The sequence below is a fragment of the Ammospiza caudacuta genome, chromosome 1, assembly GCF_027887145.1.
Source record: "Ammospiza caudacuta isolate bAmmCau1 chromosome 1, bAmmCau1.pri, whole genome shotgun sequence".
Classification (NCBI taxonomy): Eukaryota; Metazoa; Chordata; class Aves; order Passeriformes; family Passerellidae; genus Ammospiza; species Ammospiza caudacuta.
The window spans coordinates 60,288,977-60,310,581 of record NC_080593.1 but is presented as its reverse complement, the minus strand read 5'-3'; the positions used below and the strand labels follow the sequence as shown (position 1 = coordinate 60,310,581).

The 21,605-nt window shown below is 40.1% G+C and overlaps 1 protein-coding gene across 1 annotated transcript in view; it reads right to left on the bottom strand.

Annotated features, from left to right (window-relative positions):
* The window catches only part of TGFBR1 (transforming growth factor beta receptor 1), a 35,961-nt gene extending 16,370 nt beyond the window's left edge, over positions 1-19,591 (bottom strand). The window contains exons 1-4 of the mRNA XM_058821102.1: positions 19,401-19,591; positions 12,161-12,412; positions 11,538-11,780; positions 5,354-5,584 (exon numbers count right to left, since the gene is read on the bottom strand). Of these exons, the coding sequence (XP_058677085.1) occupies positions 5,354-5,584; positions 11,538-11,780; positions 12,161-12,412; positions 19,401-19,488 (814 nt within the window). The 5' untranslated portion in view covers positions 19,489-19,591. The remainder of the gene's footprint in view (positions 1-5,353; positions 5,585-11,537; positions 11,781-12,160; positions 12,413-19,400) is intronic.
* Positions 19,592-21,605: the final 2,014 nt, after the last annotated feature.

Sequence of the window (21,605 nt, the reverse complement as noted above, 5' to 3'; positions counted from 1 at the left end):
ACTTGCAAACATCCCTTTTATTTGGATGCTTTTAGGGAAGTCAGTGATGACATTAAAAAAAATCTAAAAATAAAAGATAAAAATAAAAAAATCTACCAAAATTAAAAAGACTCCAAATACTTCAGGGTAAGAAAAATACACTCAAACAATTCCCATAATGGAAAGACAACTCTGGCTTGCTACATGTATAAGACTGGTAAAATGCACTAGTGCTGCAGGAACAGTCTTTTGGGATGCCTAAGTGCTGTTTTTTAAAAAGGAACACAGATATCAAATATTTAAAAAAAAAATCTTAAGTTATTTTTCAGTTAGAACTGCTGCATGCCTTGCTACTTGGCAATATCCAAGCACAAACTCATGGAACTCAGCACAGTATTAAATGTGACTTTTTCCTAAGAGAATTATGGTCTCTGAGGAATCAGTCCAAGAGTACTGGTTTCACTAAACAGTCTTACAGAATCCTAGAAACAGGTATGAGTTCAAAGGCACAAAAAGATGCTCTTAAATATACAAAGAGCTGCAGAAGTTCCAAGTAAACTAACCTTATCACGTGAGAATATTTTCTTCACTCAGTTTTATTCTACTGCTTCATCAGTTATGATCCTACACTGCCTGAAATAATCCTCTCCTGGGCATTAACATCATACACATTCATTACTTAGTCCTGTATTTTATTTCTTCTCCTGTTTCTTAGGGTTGGGATACCTCAGCATTTGTCTGTACTAGCCACCTAGCTGTACAGAAAAACTTAAAACAAATTTTTCTTAGTCTACGAAACCTATTGTCTTTAAAAACCTCTATGAAATATGTCAGTTTCTGAAGAATTATCATAGCTTTGATTCAAGACTATGGTGCCTTTGCATAACGTTCCTCCCCTCTCAACACTACATTTCCTCCTAAAAGGGGAATATGCTGCTGGTTACAGACTCTTCTATTCAGCCTTATCTTGTGTATTACCTGCAAGTTTTAATATTCAAGCTCCAACTTCCTTCCAAAGAAGGAATATAAACTGGGCTTACCATCCAGTCTGAGAAGAACCATGATTCTTTCCTATTATGTGCCATATTTGTGACCCTTCAACCAGATTTTAACAAGGGACAGTGTTACATCAAAATCAATTATATAAATAATTACAGGCAAGCTGAAATGCAGCAACAGGTCGAGTGTCCAGCTATCAGAAGGGAATGTTTGACTTGCTATAATTGACAAGCCATACATTCGTTTAGCACTCTAAGCAGAACATGTTACAATAAACTTAAGTCTTCTTATTCTGTTGACAGTAGTTGATTATTACCAAGTAATAATTAACCTGACCTGTAAAATAGCTGAGTATTTTTAGCTGCACAGTAAACAGCATCTGCCATAAAGCTTTCAATCACAGGATTTGCATTATCCGGTAGGAAAAAGTAATTACACTCAATAGTAATTACATACAGTAGCCCAGCTTTCCATGATTAGGCAATCTAATTTATTTTATGAACTCACAATGATCAAGAATCTCAAATAATTTCAGAATATTCAAAATTAACAAAAAAATTACATGTGTTATTGGAAACATATTTAAGAGATCAATTATGGTTATTTCAGCTATTTCAGGACAACTGAAAGTATTTTATACCACCAAGGACACTCAGAACTAAAAGATGTTAATTTTAAACTCCAAATAAACATTGAAATTCTGAGAAAAGAAGCTTTCAGATTTGTTGTCAGGAGACTGATTACAGTTTGGGGAAAACATTACTAATGTTCAAGCAAAATCTGTCTTAGTAGAGCTGACTCATGAAGAAAGGAATTTATACAATTGCTATATCAAATATATAATTGTTTGAATTGATATTTGTTGAATTGTTTGAATTAATATTTGTGCCCTACAATATCAAGTTTCAATTAAATTCAATTGATTGGAAATCACCTAAGTGAAAAATGTTTGGTTTTTCCACATCAACACTAGTGAAACAAAAATGTTTTCTGTGGTGTTATGTAGCAAAGTGTCTCAAAGCAGATATTTAGCCTTTTTTGGCACACTGATAATGTAATATTAGGAAAAAAACCAGGAAAAAGCTCTGAAAAAAATCAGATTCAGATAGGATCTCCCACTAGAAATCTCTTAGAAAGGAGATATTCAGGGAGATAGCACTTTTGTCAGTGACTAGAGCATGACTGGTGTCTTGTTAGCATAACAGCTTGACTCTATCATGTTGACAGTCATCTGACTCAGTGATGAAAAGCACTTGAGCTGTGCAGATTCCCTCTCCTCAGGCTAAAGCCAGTTAAGATTACAGCCAGCTAATGCAGAGAAACCTTTAGTACTGTGAACTGTGGTTGCTGACACTACTCTTTTGTTACTAGAATAGTACAGTTAAGTAGTCCCTGACACACTTTACCTTGAAGTAACTGGGTTAGAAAGAACAATACAAAAAACCATGCACAAAAATGTTTCATGTGTTTAGATGGCACAAAACAAGACAACACATGGCCCTGAAAGTAACTTCCCTGACGCAGCAGAATTTGGAAGTTAGCACACACTTGCTATACAAAGAGCTACCCAGAACACACAAATTGTCAGGCAGACCACAACTGCAATTAAAATCATTCATTACTTCTCAGCCCTCAAGCTGCCTTAACTGTAGCACCCATTTCCTAGTGGATTACAGGATGGGAAGCAGACAGATTGGACCAGCTGCTGTAGCCTTCTGAACATGACACAGGTCTGGGGAAGCAGAAAAGAAGAATATGCCATTAAGGCATATGGACAATCTAAAGAGTGTAGTAGAAAAAGGAACGAAAACAGCAGTTCAGTCACAAGCTCTAATCCAAACACACTCTCCTACCCAAAGGAACCCCTTCCACCAATTTTACACTAAATAGACAGCCAGATGTTCCTCAGCAGTTGTGAAAAACTGCAGTTGAGGTAAGAGGAAAGACCTTATTAATGCCTTCAGCAGCAGCAAGAACTGAAGCATGCCTTGGTTCTACAGCTCTTTTACTAGTCCTTTGCTAATTTTAAAATTACTAGTACTCCTGTGTCTCAGCAGTATACTGTATCTTTGCAGTACCTCAGACACACAGATTCTTGCAGTCTAATGACTTTGTGCATTCCAGGCAGACTGCAGTAACTTCTGAATACATTCAAAAGTCAGCCCTACAGAGAAATGGATGCCAACCCTCTGCAGACGTTGCTGCTGTGAACGAATACATAATCTTGCACTTGGCATCACATGAACATTCTTCAGTTAGCACCAGCATCTACAATGGAGGACTGTTCCTTAAGCCACTGGAGCACTTGGTGTTCTTAAGCCATTGTTCTCTACAGCCATGCTGCGATACACCTTCTCCTTTTGGAGTACCATGATGGTGCACCTGCTAAACTGGGAGAACTACTCCCATAACGGTCCCTCTATGTTCTCTCATTTAATGGGATACAGGCGGCCTGAAGTATTCCAAACAAGAATTGAAGTTTTAACCTCCCTCAATATTCAGGACTGAATTCTTAGTCCAGGGAGTAAACTGTGTGTGCATATTTCCTCACTGAGAGAATATAGAAGGTTATACTATGAATTAATTCTGCACTGATGGGTGAAAAACAACAACACAGATTTCTGCTCAGACAGCAATACTGTTAGAAAACAGTCAAGAATAGTGGCATTTTCAAAACACATTTTTATCTACTTTTAAAAACCAGACACCAACTAGTTCTCTTTAAAGAACAAGAGCCTTACTCTGAAGACCCAAAATCTCAAATAGTGCCATGACGTATCAGTTAAGGATTTCTTCTTTGTACATAAAGCCTATTAACAGAAAAAAATTTCATATCACATTATATTATATTACAAGAAAACTAAAGATGACCAAGTCAAATGCTATAGCATCTGCAACACAAACCAGCAAGCAAGAAATTATCTAAAAAACCCACCCATTTAGGAAACCTTTCTCATACCTCCTCTTTACAGCAGTCAAATGTATTTTTAGGACAAACTATCTGGAGGTTTCAGGCAAAATGAGACACTGATATACTTACAGAGGATTTTGTGAAAAGTTACATCTAAGATATTGCGTATATCCTTTATGCTTTTAAATGAGAAATAGAAGCTAAAGCTTCTGCAGAGATAGGTCTTCATTTATAGCTTTAATGCAGCTGATCTAATTTTAAACCCAGGCTCCAGATACTCACTCCCCTAGGCCAATCAGAGCAAGCTCCAGCTCTTGCAGGTGATGGTATTACCAAATACAATTCTAGGCATGAAAATAACACAGTTTCTATTGGCAAGCACAGTAAGCTGCAGGAAAAAGTTGCCTGGTATTGTGTTGATCTGCAAGCTCTTGAAGGATAAGAAGTTGCACAAACATCTGTCAGGAGCAAGTTAACTTACACAACCCTTTCCTGGAGAAGAACTCTGCACAATCTCTTGGATTCTCTTCCTGTTCTACAGATTTATATAGAAACTTGAAATTCATCGAATGGTAATGAAAAAGAACTTTCACATATACTTGACCCTCACTGAAACCACTTAGGAATTTCCCACAAAACTGAAAGCCTTTTAAAAATCCAGGATGTGTGTGAATTATTGACTCCTCTCTAATGTGACAGAATTTTCTGCTAATGCTTTCTCCACAAAGAAGTCAAATGCCATTTGTGGTAAAACATGCAATTTCAGATGAAAATAACAGAATGAAACAGCATATTAATATCTTAGCTCCCCTTAATGAAAGAAACCCAAAACTTGGTTTTGTCAGACTCTTGGCTCTTTACTGGAATTGCAGGAAAATCCAAGAAACTTTAATCTGTCCAAAAATCACAGCAAATCAAAGTTGAAAAAAATGGTTCCTCTAACTGGATGATTAAAGGCTCATCAGGAGAGCTTCAGGAAGCAGATATAATTTTTTTACTACTAGAAACAAATAATTCAATTTTTATAATTGATTTTCTAATTGGACTTCTAAAAGAATAACATCTCATAACTCAGCCTTAAGAATAAATCTTCTACCTCCTACTTTATATGAGGACAACAGGATGAGACATGATCTCTTTCAGTCCCACACATCTATATTATTAGGCTATGAGGTAATGACAGGTACAAGTATTCAGCAGATGTGTGGGCTCACAAGATAAGGCATCCCCTTTTTGATACCAAAGCATTTTAAACAAATTTAAACAAAGCACATTCTTCCAAAAAAAGAGACAATGTACTTTTTCCTTCATTAAACCTATGAAAAATGTGCCAAACCCTGAACTCCTGCAGTAACAAAACTATTTTTTGTTACTGTTATATGGATTCTCACATTTTTTCCCTTCATGCACTGCCTATTCTGACCAGATGCAGAATCAGCAAAACAAATTCATAGCGTCACCAACCTTTGTTGTCTGCAGCTATAAATCCAAGAATGTTTTCATGGCGTAGCATAACTGTCTGATAAATTTCTGCTTCTCGAAACCACGACCGTTCCTCTCTTGAAGAGAAGATCTTCACAGCAACTTCTTCTCCTCTCCACTTCCCCCGCCAGACTTCTCCAAAGCGACCCTTACCAATGCTTTCTTGAAGTACAATAGTTCTTGCAATTGTTCTTTGCACAAGTAAAGGTAAACCTAAAAAGAAGATTTTACATTTGCTTTAAATATGACTCTACAGAATTAGTATTTATGCCACACACTGAATATGAGATCTTATTTCTATTAGGGCATTTCTCTTAAAATCTTAGAGAGTATGTTCATTCTAACTGCTTGTTGAGGACTGCTAGCAAGCACATAGTTAAGTTTCTGCCTTCACCCTTAAAAGGCCAGCTAACAAGTACTCATGGAGATTATGCTACAAACTACTATGGTAGTCAAAAGCACAACACAAACTTCCTTTCAGTTAGGAATGCTGTCACTTGCTGAGCCATAAAGTTTTATTTAAATGCAAAAAAGAAGCAATGATGAGGCAGTCAGGACCAGGTTTAGGGTCTTCTTTTGGGTTGCTTGTTAGTGATGAAAGTGAGGGGTTTTTTTTTATTTTTGGAAAAAGGATCTGCCCACAACTCTCCTGGCACTTTTGCTACTGGTTAATTTACTTGGCTTATCACTAGATAGTCCATTTCTAAGTTAGTTAAATCACACTTATCAGCAACACCGACTGCTGAAAATCCACACCCATTTGGATTTTGGTGTGCCAATAGCATCTTAGCAATCCCGAGTCACTGTAAAATAGGAAAACATCCTTGTAATGCAAGCTTTCCGCTTTACAGGCCATTCTTGTGCATCTCACTGTAATTATAATTGAGAAAAATGTTTACATTCATCAAGGTCTTATAGCTTTGGAACATTTACATGCTTTCAACACAGATTACCTCTTCAGCACACTTCAGTAATTTTATACAACAAGCAGCACTGGCATCCCTCAACCAGGCTGGGTTTTTGTTTATTTTAAATCTTTCCTGTTGTAACTGCAGGGCTTGTCACTGGATTCCAAACTGATACCACACTGCAGGATGAAAACATCAGCCAGGTTATCTGCTTACGATAAGCTCTTTTGGTATAGGATTATTTCACTTTAACCAAACACTTTACAAAGTAATCTGTTATTCCATAATCACTGTTCCAATATCTGACAGAACACCTGCATTTCCTTATGTTATAGAAAACAAATCCCAACTAATAGCTCAGATAATTAATTCTTGTCCACCTTCGGACAGTCTTGGCTAACAGCGGCACTAGAAGAACATCTGATCTGGTTAGAAGCATTGCCACACTTGTGTCTCAGTCTGAGAAGAGCAAATTAAAACACTGAGTGTTCAGAACAGCTCCTCAAAAATTCTACACCTACAGGAATTCTCTGCATGGTCTATGCTGACAACATACCTACACGAAGACAGGAAGGAAAAAAAATGTACACTATACCAACAATTTAATCATTGTCAGGTGTTGTAATAATGTCCATTGAGCAAGTTAAAACTTTTGCTGTAATAGTCCTCAGGTGAATTGTGCTGCATGCCCAAACTATAGAGGCTCTTCTGAGAAGCCTAACCTTCATTCTTTATGGAGAGACTTTTGAAATGCAGAAGAGGCCAGACGAAAACAACACAGGACCAAACTGAACCGTGATAATGTGAAATTTTACTTGATTGGCCAGAGAAAGCTTCTTCCTCAGAATTTATGCACTACTGCAAAATCTATAAGCATATGTCAAGCACAAGCTGATTCTGTGCACCTGAAATGGGTGATAGGCCATAGAGTTGTATCAGAAAACTGTCTGTATATTGCCACTTTCAGATGCACTGCTCTCGACTTGCTGCACCTTTTATAGACATCTCTCCTTATTTAACATATATGTCCAAGGATATCAGCTAAACATATACTAACCTCTAAACCTTCTAGACAGAATGCATTTCAATTTCACATTACAAACTCCCATTCAGCAAATCAACGTGTCACTCTAGGATAAAAACCTTACTGTGATCTATCCACTTACTCCTATATTTATTTTTACAATATTTACAAGATCCAACTTGCTTCTGTATGTCTGAAACTAATCTTTCCCTTACTACTACTTCTTCTAGAAGATTGGAATCCATATTTATCTTGCATTCATAGCAATTCATTATAGACTTTCTGTTGGAACTGAGCAATTCTCTCATTTTGCTACAGAAGACACACAAGTCTGTATCACCAGGAACTTGAGCAACTGCTGTGCTGTGAACCAGACTGCCTGAAAAGTATCTCACAGGAGACAGCTACAGCCTCAGCCTTTCACATACACATTGGGCACAACTGTACTCCATGCTCTCAGATACACCTCCTTTTAACTGTGCATGAAGAATGATGATAGCCAGTTTGCCAATCAGGAGAACAAGAAAATTTGAGCCCATATTAAATTAAACAGCAGCTCAGTGTCTGACACCTTGAATTTAGGTCATCCTTGACACCATGGTCACCTGACTTATTCCTGAAACCTTCATCATAATTTTCTTATATCATACAGTATCCTCAATCCTTCCGGAAATCTAACAAAAAAAGAAAGTTAGTTTGCTTTTTCATATATTAAGTGTACTCTGATTAGTTTAGCGACTTTCTAATGCATAAGGAGTTTGTAACTGAGTTGGATAATTCAGGAAGTAAGTTCTAGAGCACTGCAGGAAGCCAACAAAAGTAGCAGCTAGAATTTTGTTCTTGTTCGTAAGTCTCCAGCGTAAGACTTCCTCTGATGAGTAATAAAAAAACCAACATTCCATGAACTGTGAAAATCTTATTCCCTTCAAGTTTATGAATTGCAAAATAGTTTTTAAGGAGCTTTATAGTCACTTCAGCTGACTCAACTTTGCATTGATTTCTGTGACCCTTTAGATTTCTAAATAGCTTAAGTTCCTGCTGGAAGTCACCTACCAATACTATCCAAAGCTTCTCCTTGTTGTAGGCAATTCTTCCTACTCCCTTGTAACTAAGTGACTTCGTCATTTGGGAGTTAAGACAGTAACAGATGGGCATCCCCATCTGTCATTACAATATGTAGTTGATATTTAGAGATCTGCATCATGATCTGAAAATCATTCTCAGCTCCAAGAGGCTTTGAAATCCTTCTCTTAGAAGCTGTAGCTTTGCCAGAATGGTGTATTTTAGATGTTTCATTAATGCCTTTCATGGAGTATCTCCTTATTTCAGGTCTTGTTCGTCATAGAACAGCATGGCAACACTAAAGTCAAGACCAAATAATTAATAGCAGCTTACTATTCATCATTGCAACAAATGAATCCTCCTCCCTTTTGGTCTGAACAGGAAGCTCATTTTTAGAGCTCTGATTATTTCTCTCTTTTATACACTTCTCATCAGAGAATACTGAATTAACAAAATTGGTAGAACCCTTTTTATTTTACTATGAGCTCTTCTGGTCTCTCAGCATGAATTTAAGAGTGGAATGTGGCTTTTGCGTCACCAAACAAAACACGTTCTTAGCTGTACCTCTTGAGTCTGGATTATTTTGCCTGTTTTGTACGCTTCCATTGTGTTTTGGCAACCTCTTGTCCCAACACCATCCCTTTCAGACAGTTCAGTTTCTGACAGGGCTAAGCACTGTTTTAACCAGCAGCTCTAACTCTTCTCCCTTTGGAGACCCTTATCTCTACCTCCAGTTTATTCCATAAAGGTACAGTCTTCTCAACTTTAAATGTGCTATACCCAAAGTCTGGATTAAAATACACATTTAAATGAGATTCAAATGCTGTAGGCATACTTCAGGGGACACAAAAGTTATCAATTCAAGTACTAGGGCACCATGAATTTGTATAGTCATTGATTGACTAATTCTGAGACAAAGTGACACAAGTCATTGCAAATACACACAATGTCAACAAACAGTATAGAAAGTAAGTACCTGAAGCATCTCCTATTTCACTGTCATAATCAAAGCAAAGTAGAGAACACTAAATAAGGCTAATTCTGGTCTTACAAACAGCTCAACAACATGGAACTCACTGCAGCTGAAGTTAAAAGATTCCTTTTAAGGAAACATTCTGCCTTGTTTTACAGCCTTTCAAGCATAAAAGCAAATTAGTGTAGAGGCTCCCTTAGGGATAAGTCAAATTCAACCACATTTGCTGGTTTTGCTCCTTGGATGCACTCACCAGTAGTCAATGCTCAAATACCATAGTAGGTCAGATGCTCTGGGAGTCTACACCAGCCTGAGTGCCCTGAATTCAGCTGTGAAAGCTTAGCAATTCCCTAGCATGCTCCTTTTACTTAAAAAGTAATTTGCACATAGGCAAAGGAAGGGTCAGTAGTTTCTAGCCATGTGCTCCAGAGGAATAATCATAAGTTTCTTCTAACTTGGAGTCTCTGCTTTTCAAGAGCTTATTCTGAAGGAGTACTTCCAGAGTTCTCAAACAAAAAGAGAGGTTCAGAATAACCACAGGTAAGAAGGCCAGAAGAAAAAACAGAGGATTATTCCTGATAATGAATGAAAAGACCAATTAACAACTAAGTTTGAATTTTAATAAGAAATTGTTTTCAGCCTTCCTTAGGAAAAGTCTAGATCTGCAGACATTAAGTAAGAGTGTCACACTTCTAATAGTGTAACAATTATATATATCACATTTTCCTGGATTCCATGATATGTAAATCTCTGACTCCTATATATTATCTCCATCTCTGACTACTGTCTATCCTTCCTAGAACAAACAAAACTGGAGACCTAAGTCCAGCATTTGCATTTATCAAGCTCTAGCCCAATACATTGGAAGTTCTATTAACCACTTTCATTATCTGACTTAGCTACTTCTGCAAGTAAATGAGAAAATTGATATGAACACAAATTACTAAAACTCCAGTTCTAACCAGAAAACAACTTACCCTTACCAGGATCAAATCTTATTGAACACATAAAAGCTTTCTCAGCTGAAAAAATAACATACACATCTAGTGCAAACTCACCTTCTTTAGAAAAGATATGACTAAAATGAACTTTTGATCTAGATTTTAAATATGTTCAGGAAGTTACAATAACTTTATTTGACAAAGCAACGGACTCTAAACAGTTTTACCAGTTACTGTCCTTGGAAAAACAACCTCGATACTTGGGTTTTGTTTAATTTTTTTCCAGTTCCGAGGAAAAAAAAAAAGGATGCAGCAATTGAGAATCAGAGTCTTTCTTTGTAGAAAGTGTTCTGAAAAGGCATCGTTGTTTCAACACACAGGTTTGAAAGTAGTAGGAAATATTTTCAGTATTAAGTTACCTAAATTTTATATAGTAGAAGGTTGGTAAAAGGTTGCAGTACACAAACTGATGTCTCTCTCCCTAACATGGACCAAAGATCCATTAATTTATGCAATGATTTACCTGGCATATCATCCCCTAACAACACCTATTAAACTACATTTTTATTTCAGAGACCACCATAATCCTATAAGCAATTAATGGTCAGTTACAATAGCTGAAACTCTATGCAGTGAACAGAGTAATGCTTCATCTTCCCAGAGCAATACCTCTTCAAGTCAGAATCAAAACAAAAAACCGCAAAATAAAGGGACAGACATTCATCAGACATGATCAGCATACTGCATCCATTCTATACACAGAAATGCTATTTTCAATTGAAAATTATCTTCTGTAAGGGAAGAACTGGCTAAAATATTAACTCACAATATTCTTCATACACCAATAGCTACAATTTTTTGTTTTCAATTGAAAGCTAAAAAATACCCTTCACAAAATTATCTAAAAACCACAGAAAATGGTTGTGTAGATAGGCTGTACAGAACAAAAAAGGTGACAGCCTTACAGAACACAAAACATTTACGACAGATGACTGTGATATTTCCTGAATTATATAATTTATATAAATCAGCCTACTTTGAGAATAAGGAAGGGCAGTAACAATTCAGTGTTTCTTTTTCTTCACCTATTTCCATACATTGAATCTTCACTGATGTTGACTGAATGTACAGGAAATTGCTTTTCTAGTATTTTCACCAGTTAATTAGAAGTTTAAGTATATTTGACAATACTAAAAAAACTAGATGTCTTACAAGGCTCTTACGCACAAAGTAATTACTACTAGAAGTGTCCCATTACCTGACCCAGAACCTGAAGTTGTCATATCATAAATTAAATCCTTTAAAGTGGTTCCTTCTGATATAAAGGGACGATCCAATGAAGGGTCTTCTTCACTTGGCACACGATGATGAATTACAGTACGATTATGACAAAGGTATAGAATCAACATCAGCGAAATGCAGACAAAACAGACTGGTCCAGCAATGACAGCAGCCAGTTCCACAGGTCCTAGGTTAGAAGCTGGTTTTTCTGGAGTAGGGCCTGAAAGAGAAAATAAAAGAAAATTATAAAACCGATTAATTTCCCTTTTTTCTACTAAACTTATAGTATCCCACAGCAATACTCAAATTATTTTAATGCATTTGTTAAAGCTTTTGCACAGTAACTTTTTTCAGAAGCAAAGTACTAAAAAGGACAAAAGCAATGTACTTATTTACATTTTAATTAAGTCTTCAAAACTGTCCCTAACATCCATATCCAGAAGATAACTCTTATTCAAATACCATGAAATTGTCTTTACAGAATCTAAGGTGTACTTTAGGCCTTCAAATTTACCTACACTTCCACTCTTACAGAATGTTGTTTGAAAAAATGAAAAAAAAAAAAATCAAACAAAAAAGCAAAAATCCCAAATCCCTTACCTGGTGTTGGAATTGGAAGTTCTACTTTATTGCAGAGAGGTGTGTTACAGCAATGAGACACAGTATGGACTCCATCTCTGGTGGAGGGCGAGCAAACAAAAGGCCTGTCTCGGGGAATCAGATCAATTTCTGCTATACACATACTGTTGCGCATTATTTTGTCTGCAGTTCGTGTTACTGAGGCAAAACATACTCCATCTGTCATACACGTAAAGTTGTCTTTTGTACATAGCTGGCAGTAACACTCCAATTCTGTATTGAGAAAAAAGCATTAATGTTATTATTGGTACATGTTCCGAGCTGAGAAGCAATTTAAATGACTAAAGAAATACAAATTCAGAGTGCTAGGAGGCTCTTTTGGTTACATAAACGCAGAACAGCAACACTAAAAAAACAACAATGCTACACGACCTTTTCATGGGACAATAAAATTGGGAGATGAGTGAAAGAAAGTAAATTTTAGATCTGAAGTCCTCTCTCTTTACATAGTAATGTATTAAAAGACAAAGGCTAAAATCCGAGCTGTTCCTCCAGGTAAAGAAGCACCACTACAGTTCCTCCTACAAAAATTCTAGACTTTCAAAACAACACTGCATGAAAGTCTGCTATTTTCAAACCAAATACAAATAATGCCATTTTTTTTCGACAGTAACCACAGGTACAGCTCAAGTAAGCGACAAATGGGATGCTGCTAGTTACCCAGGATTAGTATGTTATGCATTACTTGATGGTTTCCATTTTGTGCCAAAAGGGCAAATACCAGCTTAATCCTCATTAAAAACCAAACCCTGCATGATCCTTTCACAGAAGCAGAGTGTGGTTTAGATTTGTTATTTATGAAGCCACAGGAAAACACTCTCTTACATTCCTGAAGGTGGTGATTTACTAAAGCTATCAATTGCAGTAGTAAAGGAGAGAGCATGGGGAAGGAAGCAGCAATGACAGGCTAATCACCCTATGATGATCAGGTTTCATTCTTCACATTGCAGAAGTTCTTGGAGAAGGAAGACTACTACTTCTAAGCTCTTTCTGCACTCCTTCCTGCATTTACACCAAATCCATGCAGAAAATAGTGCAGGAGCAACAATGAAACTATCAATACATCTTGAGTCCACCTGTTCAACACTGAAGAGCAAAAGCTGGCCTAGAACTTGTGTATATGCACACAGAAACATTAAAATAGAGAACGTAGACAAATTTAAAATCTTCAACATTTATGATCAAAACCCAAAAAATGTCCTGAGCCATAAAAATAGACTCTTTCAAGGCTACATACAAAAACTCACACCAAAAGAATGAGGATTAACAGGTGTCAATCAAAAGGTCCCCCAAATCTGAAATCTGGCATTTCATCTAAATTCAGGAGTTTAATATAATCACATGGATTGCCTTAGATTTTGCCTCTCTGTCACTGGTTATCATGGATTTAAATAAATGGCAGTCTGATCTCAAATACATATGCATGTTTCTCAGGATTCAAACTTTGAGACTGCATTCTCTTAAAACATTCCCTTCCCCCAAGATTTTGAATCAAACCATATCACTGCCAATCATCTTCTACTATTACTGAAGAGATTTGATCAAATTCTTAGGACCCACTACAGAAAGATAACCCTGTTTCAGAGAGATTCACCAGCACACAGACCAGTGAGAAAAAGGGAGGAAGAAAACCCTACAAATGGGATTAGAATTTTTTTTTTTTTTTTACTATGAAGACTGTTGAAAAAAATAATTAGAAGGTAGATGAAATGAAAACTGGCATTCAGGAAGGTAAAGCTTAACAGCACCACTTTTTGCACATCTTTCCCTGCCTCATCATGGAAGTAAGGAAACTCTTATTATTCAGTTTAACAACAAGAAAATTTAACATTTTCATGTTGCTGGCCCTTTGGTAATTTTTGCCTGAACAAATGTTTTTCAATCTATCCAAACCATTAAAAATTTCCTAAAATATTTACACACGCTATTTCTTTCAACTCTTAAAGTGAGCACACCTTTATCTCACTTGCTTAATCCATGACTTTTTTCTACTTAAACAGTAATTGTCGCTCATCACAACAGCACATGCATCTGAATGCCTACAGCAAGAGACAGATATTTGGTCAGACATTTTTACATTGAGTCACTGTGCAGAGGCCAAGTTACTTGAAATGAAAAATTACATTTGAGTTGCCCTTGTTACACTTATTCGTCTTCCTCATCTTGTGAGGCTGTAGAGACACACTGTTCCAGCCATGACTAAAGAAAGTATTTTGTGCCCTATCTTCCTCATTCACTTTGTTCCCACCTCTCTCTTGCTATAGAATACCCACTTAGTGCAATTTGATAAAATTTACACTTTTGTTCTGGTTTGATGTCACTATCTTCTCGTCTCCTGACAAGACACAATCCACTGTCACACACATCGGAATTATTTCCTCGGCTAAATAAATCACTACTCCCTTCTGAAGCTACTCTCCCCCTCCCATAAGAGGGGAAAACAATGCCTAATCAGCTGAATAGCAAAGCTTCTAGGAACACAGGTTTTTGCTGCTCTCTAGTGGACACACTCTTAAAAAAACCCAATAAACCAACTCGTTAAAAATGCTTCAGGCCCCTTCCCACTCTGGCCACTTAACAGTTCTTCATGCCTTCCAACTCGAGCAAGTAACAGTAGATCTTCCACGTTTTAGTACAAGGTAGACTAATTCAGCATCTTCAGCAACAATCTGTACCAGGAGGCAAAAAAAGGAGTTGGAATATCCTTGCCCACGTCTCATTCTCCAGTTATCTGTGTGTAAAGAACAAACTACAACTACATGAACACATAATAGATGTTATTAAACATCAGCATGACGAGTCAAAGACCAACTGTAGTTAAATCATTTAATTCCTATAAATAAGTGTTTTCACTTATAACTGATAGAAAAGAAAAAAGAATCCCATATTGTTGTCCTCTTGGAGATAGAATGTTTTGCTTTTCAACCAAGTAGTCTCTGTTATTCTCAAAGAAACTTAGAGTAACTTTAAAAACTCAGATAGAAACCAGTCAGATCTCCATACTCACTTTAATGAATACATACATTTCTAGTATGGAATGATAACAGAAAGAGATGAGAAACTGAGAACTCTGATGAAAGCTGATCTTCCAGAGCCAGTAATCTCTCAGGTAAAACACATTTCAATGCATTTGGTAAACACCACTTAAATCTACTACCACAAAGAGCACTTTCACAACTACTGAAGAAGCATAAAAAAGTTTTTAATCAAGCCTGTCCTCGGCAGAGAACTAATTTTTTTTAAATTATTATAATAGTTTTTGGATGGAACTACTAGCATGAAACTCCACTACCAACTAGTGAAAGTTCATGTTTGTTTACATGATACAAGGTTGGGGAAATGACAGTACAAACAGCTAAACAAATGCACTGGAAGTCATACAGACAATCAGGGACATAGCCAAGAGCAGAAATTGGGTCAACAGCAATGCAGTTCTTTGTACATTGCATTTTGGTCACTGCACCATTACCACTCTACATAGTAATGTCTGCTTTTTGAGACTGACTATCCCAAAAGAAACAGTGAGACAACACTGTTCTGAAAGTGGGGGTGTGTGCATTATGACAGTATCATGTCATACAAGTGATCAACAGCATATTTCTCATATCTCATACCACAAGATTAATATCTTGTGTTGAATACCATTACCTGTGTAGTTGCTCAGACTCTGAGTTTGACAGTTTTGCCTTTCCTTTACCAAGTCTCTCTTACATGAATGTTATAGTCTGGAAACCCCCTAGTGAGGGTAAAGCAAGCTGGCTGCATAAATGAAACACTGAAATTATGCAGCTTGACAAGACCTAAAATCAGCTGGCTCCCAGGAGCTCAGGTATTAATACTATATACAAAATGTGAACAGAGAATTAAGTACACTCTATCCACTTAACTTTTACAAATCTGTATCAAAACCAGACTGTTACCTACTGAAATAGTCTTTTTTTGTATCTGCCGCCTTTCTGAAGACAGAAAATTGCAGAAAAACCTTTTTTAGTTACATAAAACACATTGAATCCCCATGCAACACTTGTTTACATCCTGCATCACTACTTCAACCAGACAGTTTAGCACAGAACAGCACCTTCAGCCAAAGAATTCTTAGTTGGAAATTGTAAGTTGAGACATCGTCTTCCAAAGGATGCTAACATGGAGCAGTACAGAAGTTAAAACTTGTGAGGTGATCTAAAAACCCTCAAACTCACATCTTATTGCAAAAAATTAACAATTTCACAGTTAATACTTTAATGATATATATCTTTGTTTTACAAATTTAAAAAAAGACAAATAGTTGCAACACCCAAAAACAACATTTTGCTGAAAAGACACTTCTCTTATATTATTATAAATGTTCCTACATGCAAAATACAAATTTTGAAGCAAAAACTTCACCAGAAAGTAGAACTTCATCAGAGGAGCAATCACACTTCTTGGTTCCACAAGATGCAGAAGCTCAAGGGATAAAGGAGCAAGGCTATGATGTGCAAGAGACAAAACCAGATTTTTAGGGATATGAGCAAGAGGGCTGTAGTGCTCACTGGTTGGTCTTTCCCTGTCCAATAAAACTTTCCAAAGGAAAAAAAGCTTAATACATAACAGCGCAACAGTCAGCTTCTGAGTCCGTAATTCAGACAATCCCATCAAACAATACACCTGACTCATCTACGAACTCTTTTAGCTCAAGTTACAAAAAGGTTTGTTTCTTAAAATATCTGAGGCATAGGTACAGTTTTCAAAACCACAATAGTTCATGACCTTCACTAATACATTTTTCTCACAGAGGCACTAATTAAGTTTCACTGTTGTAAAATAACAGCACTGGGTATCAAGTTTTCAGGAAAACTTTTACATAGATTTCATCCATGTTTGTTAAACAAAACTTCCTTCCTGCAAACAGCAGGTCTTGTCAAACAAAGTGATGCACTCAAAACAGACAAACTACTATTAAGTACCCACAACTCACAAGTAATGCTAGAACCTTGTGTAAAATCCCAACTTCAAAAAAGTGGCATTTTATTCCCTGTAAAAATGTAGGTGCCAAATGGCACTTTTAGTTTTCTTGTCCTCTCTCCAAAATACTACCCAGAGATATGTTCATCCCTCTTAGAGCATGACACAGTAACAATTTGTTTCTTCTTCGGTAGAAGAATGCACTTAAAACAACCAAACTAACTGGAGAAAGCTAAAATTAAAAGCTCAGATAATAATTTCACAAGCATTATGAAAACAGAAAGATCTTTACTTGTACTTTTAAATTTATTCCACCGTATCAATCAGATTGCTATCTTTGTTTGCAGTTAGAAGCAATCGTCTGAATACAAGAGTTTCCAAGTGGTGACTTCCCAGAAGTTCAAAAGACTAAAGACTATGGCCTACACAGCGAGAACCAAAAAGCTTAGTTTCAGACTCTCTTAAAAATTAAGGCTGCTCTACTGTTCAGCTAGCTGCTGGGATTCATTACATGCCTGACCTCTGTATAAACCGTTTCGCAAGTCGACTCATCCACACAGTAACATCAGCACATTGCAGAACAGCCTCAGCAGAGGCAATCAGAAAATGCCCAACTTCTGTCAACCCACAAAAAGAAGTACCAGTAGCCAAATCATACCCATCAACTCAGACCACAATGTTCAGGCAAATTAACTGCCTTACCTATACCAGGGCCTCTGGATGAGTTATGGATCAGGAACCCTGGATTTTTCCCAATTCCATTGAACATAGAGGATTTCTCTTTTTTTAAACAAAAGGTAGTATGCCATAACTTCCACCCATAAAGTTTTGTATGGAAGTCTGTTGCCTTGTTTTCACACAAAGCTTTTAGACCTTAATTTCATGCCTCAGATTAAGGGAAAACTGTTGATGGGAGGCAGTAAAAGGGAAAAACCTCAAAGCTCAAATTGAGCTAAAATTTCCTTCAACATCTAAACTGAATGTGTTATGTAAGAAAGCTTTAAATTATTAAAGCCTGCCGCACCTTTTCAAGAATACAAGAGCACCCCATGGGTAACTTAAGCTTATTTCACTGTTTCCACATCAGAGAACTTGCACTGTCTTCAGTAAGAATATGGGTGATTAACACTACATCTCAGTACAGCAAGTGATGCTTTAAGTAACTTTTTTTTTCAGCATGAGTACCATTTTAGATTGAATTATGTACAGCATGGTATAGATCCAGACTGAGGGATGTCTCAAAGCTGTAACTGAAAAAGTTGTGGTGCTTCTCCACTTCCTCTTTAAAACCCAAAGCAATATACAATCTATTAGGCCATATGTCCCAAACTGCTAACCGCAGAATAACCTGGACATTTAAAAAAGCCAAAACGAAAAAAGAAAACTACCCAAATCTTGTATTTATGAATACTGTTAAGCACTCCAATGTTTCATGCATTAGCTCTGCAACAGCATAGCTCTGACATCAAATCTCTCACGCAAAAAACCACAGGTACAAGAAACGGGAGGAACACAACCGTTTCGCTGTCAATATTCACCCAAAGATTTAATTTCACACGGCTCGATCCTCGCCGAGCACAGAGGCAAGGGCGTGCTGGACCAAAAGTTCACCTGTCCCCCCCACCACCGCGCCAGCGGCACACGGCGCTGCGGCGTGCAGCACAGCGGGGGCAGCCCCTTGTCACCTCCTCCGCGACGTGGGACACTCAACACGTCTCTGCGCCGGCCGCTCCTCCCGGGCACGGCTGCGAGCGCCCTGCGGCGGCCCGGGGCTGCCGCTCCTGCCGTTACACCTCGCCCGGGAGCCGGGGGGGCTCTCAGGGGCTGGCGGACAGACAGGCGGCGGATGTCCACCAGCTCCAGTTATCCAAGTTGCCTTCGCGGGCCAAGGCCACACGCACCCACCCGGGCAGACTCGGGATAGAAAGTTACCGAGGGCTAACACCGCCCGAAGCGCTGCTCAGCGGGGGCGAAGAAGTAGCGGCGGGGGCCGAGGGAGCCATCCCCGCCGCCCCTCCCGCGGAGCCGCCGCCGCTCTCAGCCAACAAAGGGCCGACCGGTCCCCGCCGGGCTCGGACACCGGGGGTGGGGGGGAGGTGACTCCGCCCCAGCCGGCCCCTCCGCCATGTTGTTGAAAGGAACCGGCGGGGACCCGCCGCCCCCCGCCGCTCTCCTCACGCACCCCCAACACCCCACCCCGGGCGCCACCGCCGCACCCGCTGCCTCCCTCCGCTCCCGCGCCCCCCCGCGCACTCACCGCCCGCCGCGGGGCTGAGCAGCGCGGCCACAGCCAGGCACAGCACGGCCCAGGCACGCCGCCGCGGCCGCCGAGCGGCCGCCGCCATGTCCTGGCCGCGGCTCCCCGGAGCCGGGATCCGCCTCGCGACGCGCGCCCGCTCCGCCCGCCCAGGGACCGGCGCGGCGTTCGCGCTGCGTGCACCCTCCCGGTCCGCTCCGGCCGCGAATGCCGCCGACGCGGCGGCGGCGACGCCGCCTGATTGGTCGCCGTGCCCCAGCCCCGCCCCCCGGCGGCCGTGGGCAGCCCCGACAACAACAGGCGGCGGGAGTGGGGCGCGACCCGCGCGGCCGCGGGGCGGGGCGGTGGCGCCCCCTTCCGGCGGGGCGGGGCCGGGGGCGTCCCCGTAGGGTCGTGGTGAGGTGGCGGTGGCAGAGCGGCCGCTCCGTCCCCTCGGCGCGGATGCCGAAGGGACTCGGATGGCGGGCTTGGAACTGCCCTGTCTCTGGGCGTTCCGGGAGCGCTCGCGCGAGCGGCTTAGGCGCTGCCAGCAGCGGGGCGGGACCCGCTGGCAGCACTGCCTTGCGGAGCCCCAGGAGCACCGACCCCGCTGGAGGGCAGGTGGAGGGAGAGTGCTTGTGGGCAGCCCTCGAGTTGTCTCCGGAGCGGAGAGAGGAGCGGTAGCGGAGGAATTTCTCCTCCCGGGAGACACTACGGGTGGGCAGGCGGAGCGTGCGGAGCCCCGGGCCGGTCGCTGCGGGGCCGCGGCACGGGGCAGCGGCCGCTCCTTCCTTCCCCGCGCTCCCGGCGGCACGGGACAGCCCGGCGCTCCCACGGCCAGTCCTGCGGCCGCTCCTCCATCCCGGAGCGGAGGGTTTGCCCTCCCGCAGCAGCCGGAGCCGCAGCGCTGAGCCCACAGGCTTTGTCCCCGTGCGACGGGAGAGCGGTGCTGGGCGACAGGTGTAGCTGCCAGTTTACGGCACAGTCTGCACGTAACTTCAGGAGTTACCTGGGAATTGGAAGCAAACTCGCGCAGTCCAAATACCCAAATACAGAGTTACACCTTGAATCTTGAAACATGAGGAAACTAGGATGTACCTCGCGAAGAAAATGACCGTGACTGATGTTGGCGCTTCTATCCACAGCTTTATTAGCTTTGCATGGGTGGCAGAGCAGGAGGAGAGGCTTTCCTCTTCCCTCTTGGGATCAGGTAACCACTCTCCCAGCAGTTACCTCTTGCTCTGGGAATCCACCTGCCACGCCAGCTCCAATATCTGACTGTGGTATCCAGATCCTGAATCAGTGTAGAGTGTCTCAGCATATGCTTTTATACTCCCTTTGTGGCTTGTTTTGCATGCAGTGTGACCCTCCCGTCATAGGCCAAGTCACGAAGATCAGAGATGTTTTTCCACATTACTTGCAGTTGCTGTTGCAAGCCCTGTGCACTATCTCTGCCCGATGGTGCGTTCCCAGCTCACAGTGTTCAGGACAGCACTCTCCCTGCTCTCTAGAACCATATTCACTGCCATGGCACTCTGATCTCCTGCCTCCCTTTCACTAGCAGTTGTTCAGCCAACACTCCTTTTACAAGAAGCCTTGTTTCTCCTACACTACACTTCACCTGGATAAGAATCTTGATAATATCATAGTCCAAAGTGAGGCAAATATTTATTAATTCATTCTCTTCCCCTTTCTCTCTGAACAACGACCAGTGTAATACATAAACACATCCTAGTTATATTTTCTCTCACAAAATAACATTTTAATGACATGCACTTCATGACAGGTGAACCAAATATCTGGATTTGATATAGATTCATGCTGTAATGAATTACTGAAGCCAACAATACCTGGCAAACATGTTCTTAGTTATCCATATGTAGAAATACTTAGAGGGCTAATCCTCAAATAAATATATTAGCATCAGAAAGAAACACTGAAGCACTCAGTTAAATTGCTCAAATCCCAAGACCACTTTTAAATTCATATAGAGCATTGAAACTATAAATTAAGGAAGTTATATGTTCAGGGGAAAAAAAATTCCACTATCCATTTCCCCATTGCAGATCTGGGTTTAAGGGTGGATCACAGACTATATCTCTGAAGGAAGGCAGGGAGCAGTAAGCAGAACATGGTGAAGGATTTTTTTTCAGGGCTCCAAGTTCAGTCCTACAGGGAACATTTTGAATTAACATCCTGAGTGACATTTGGCTGACAGACACAGAA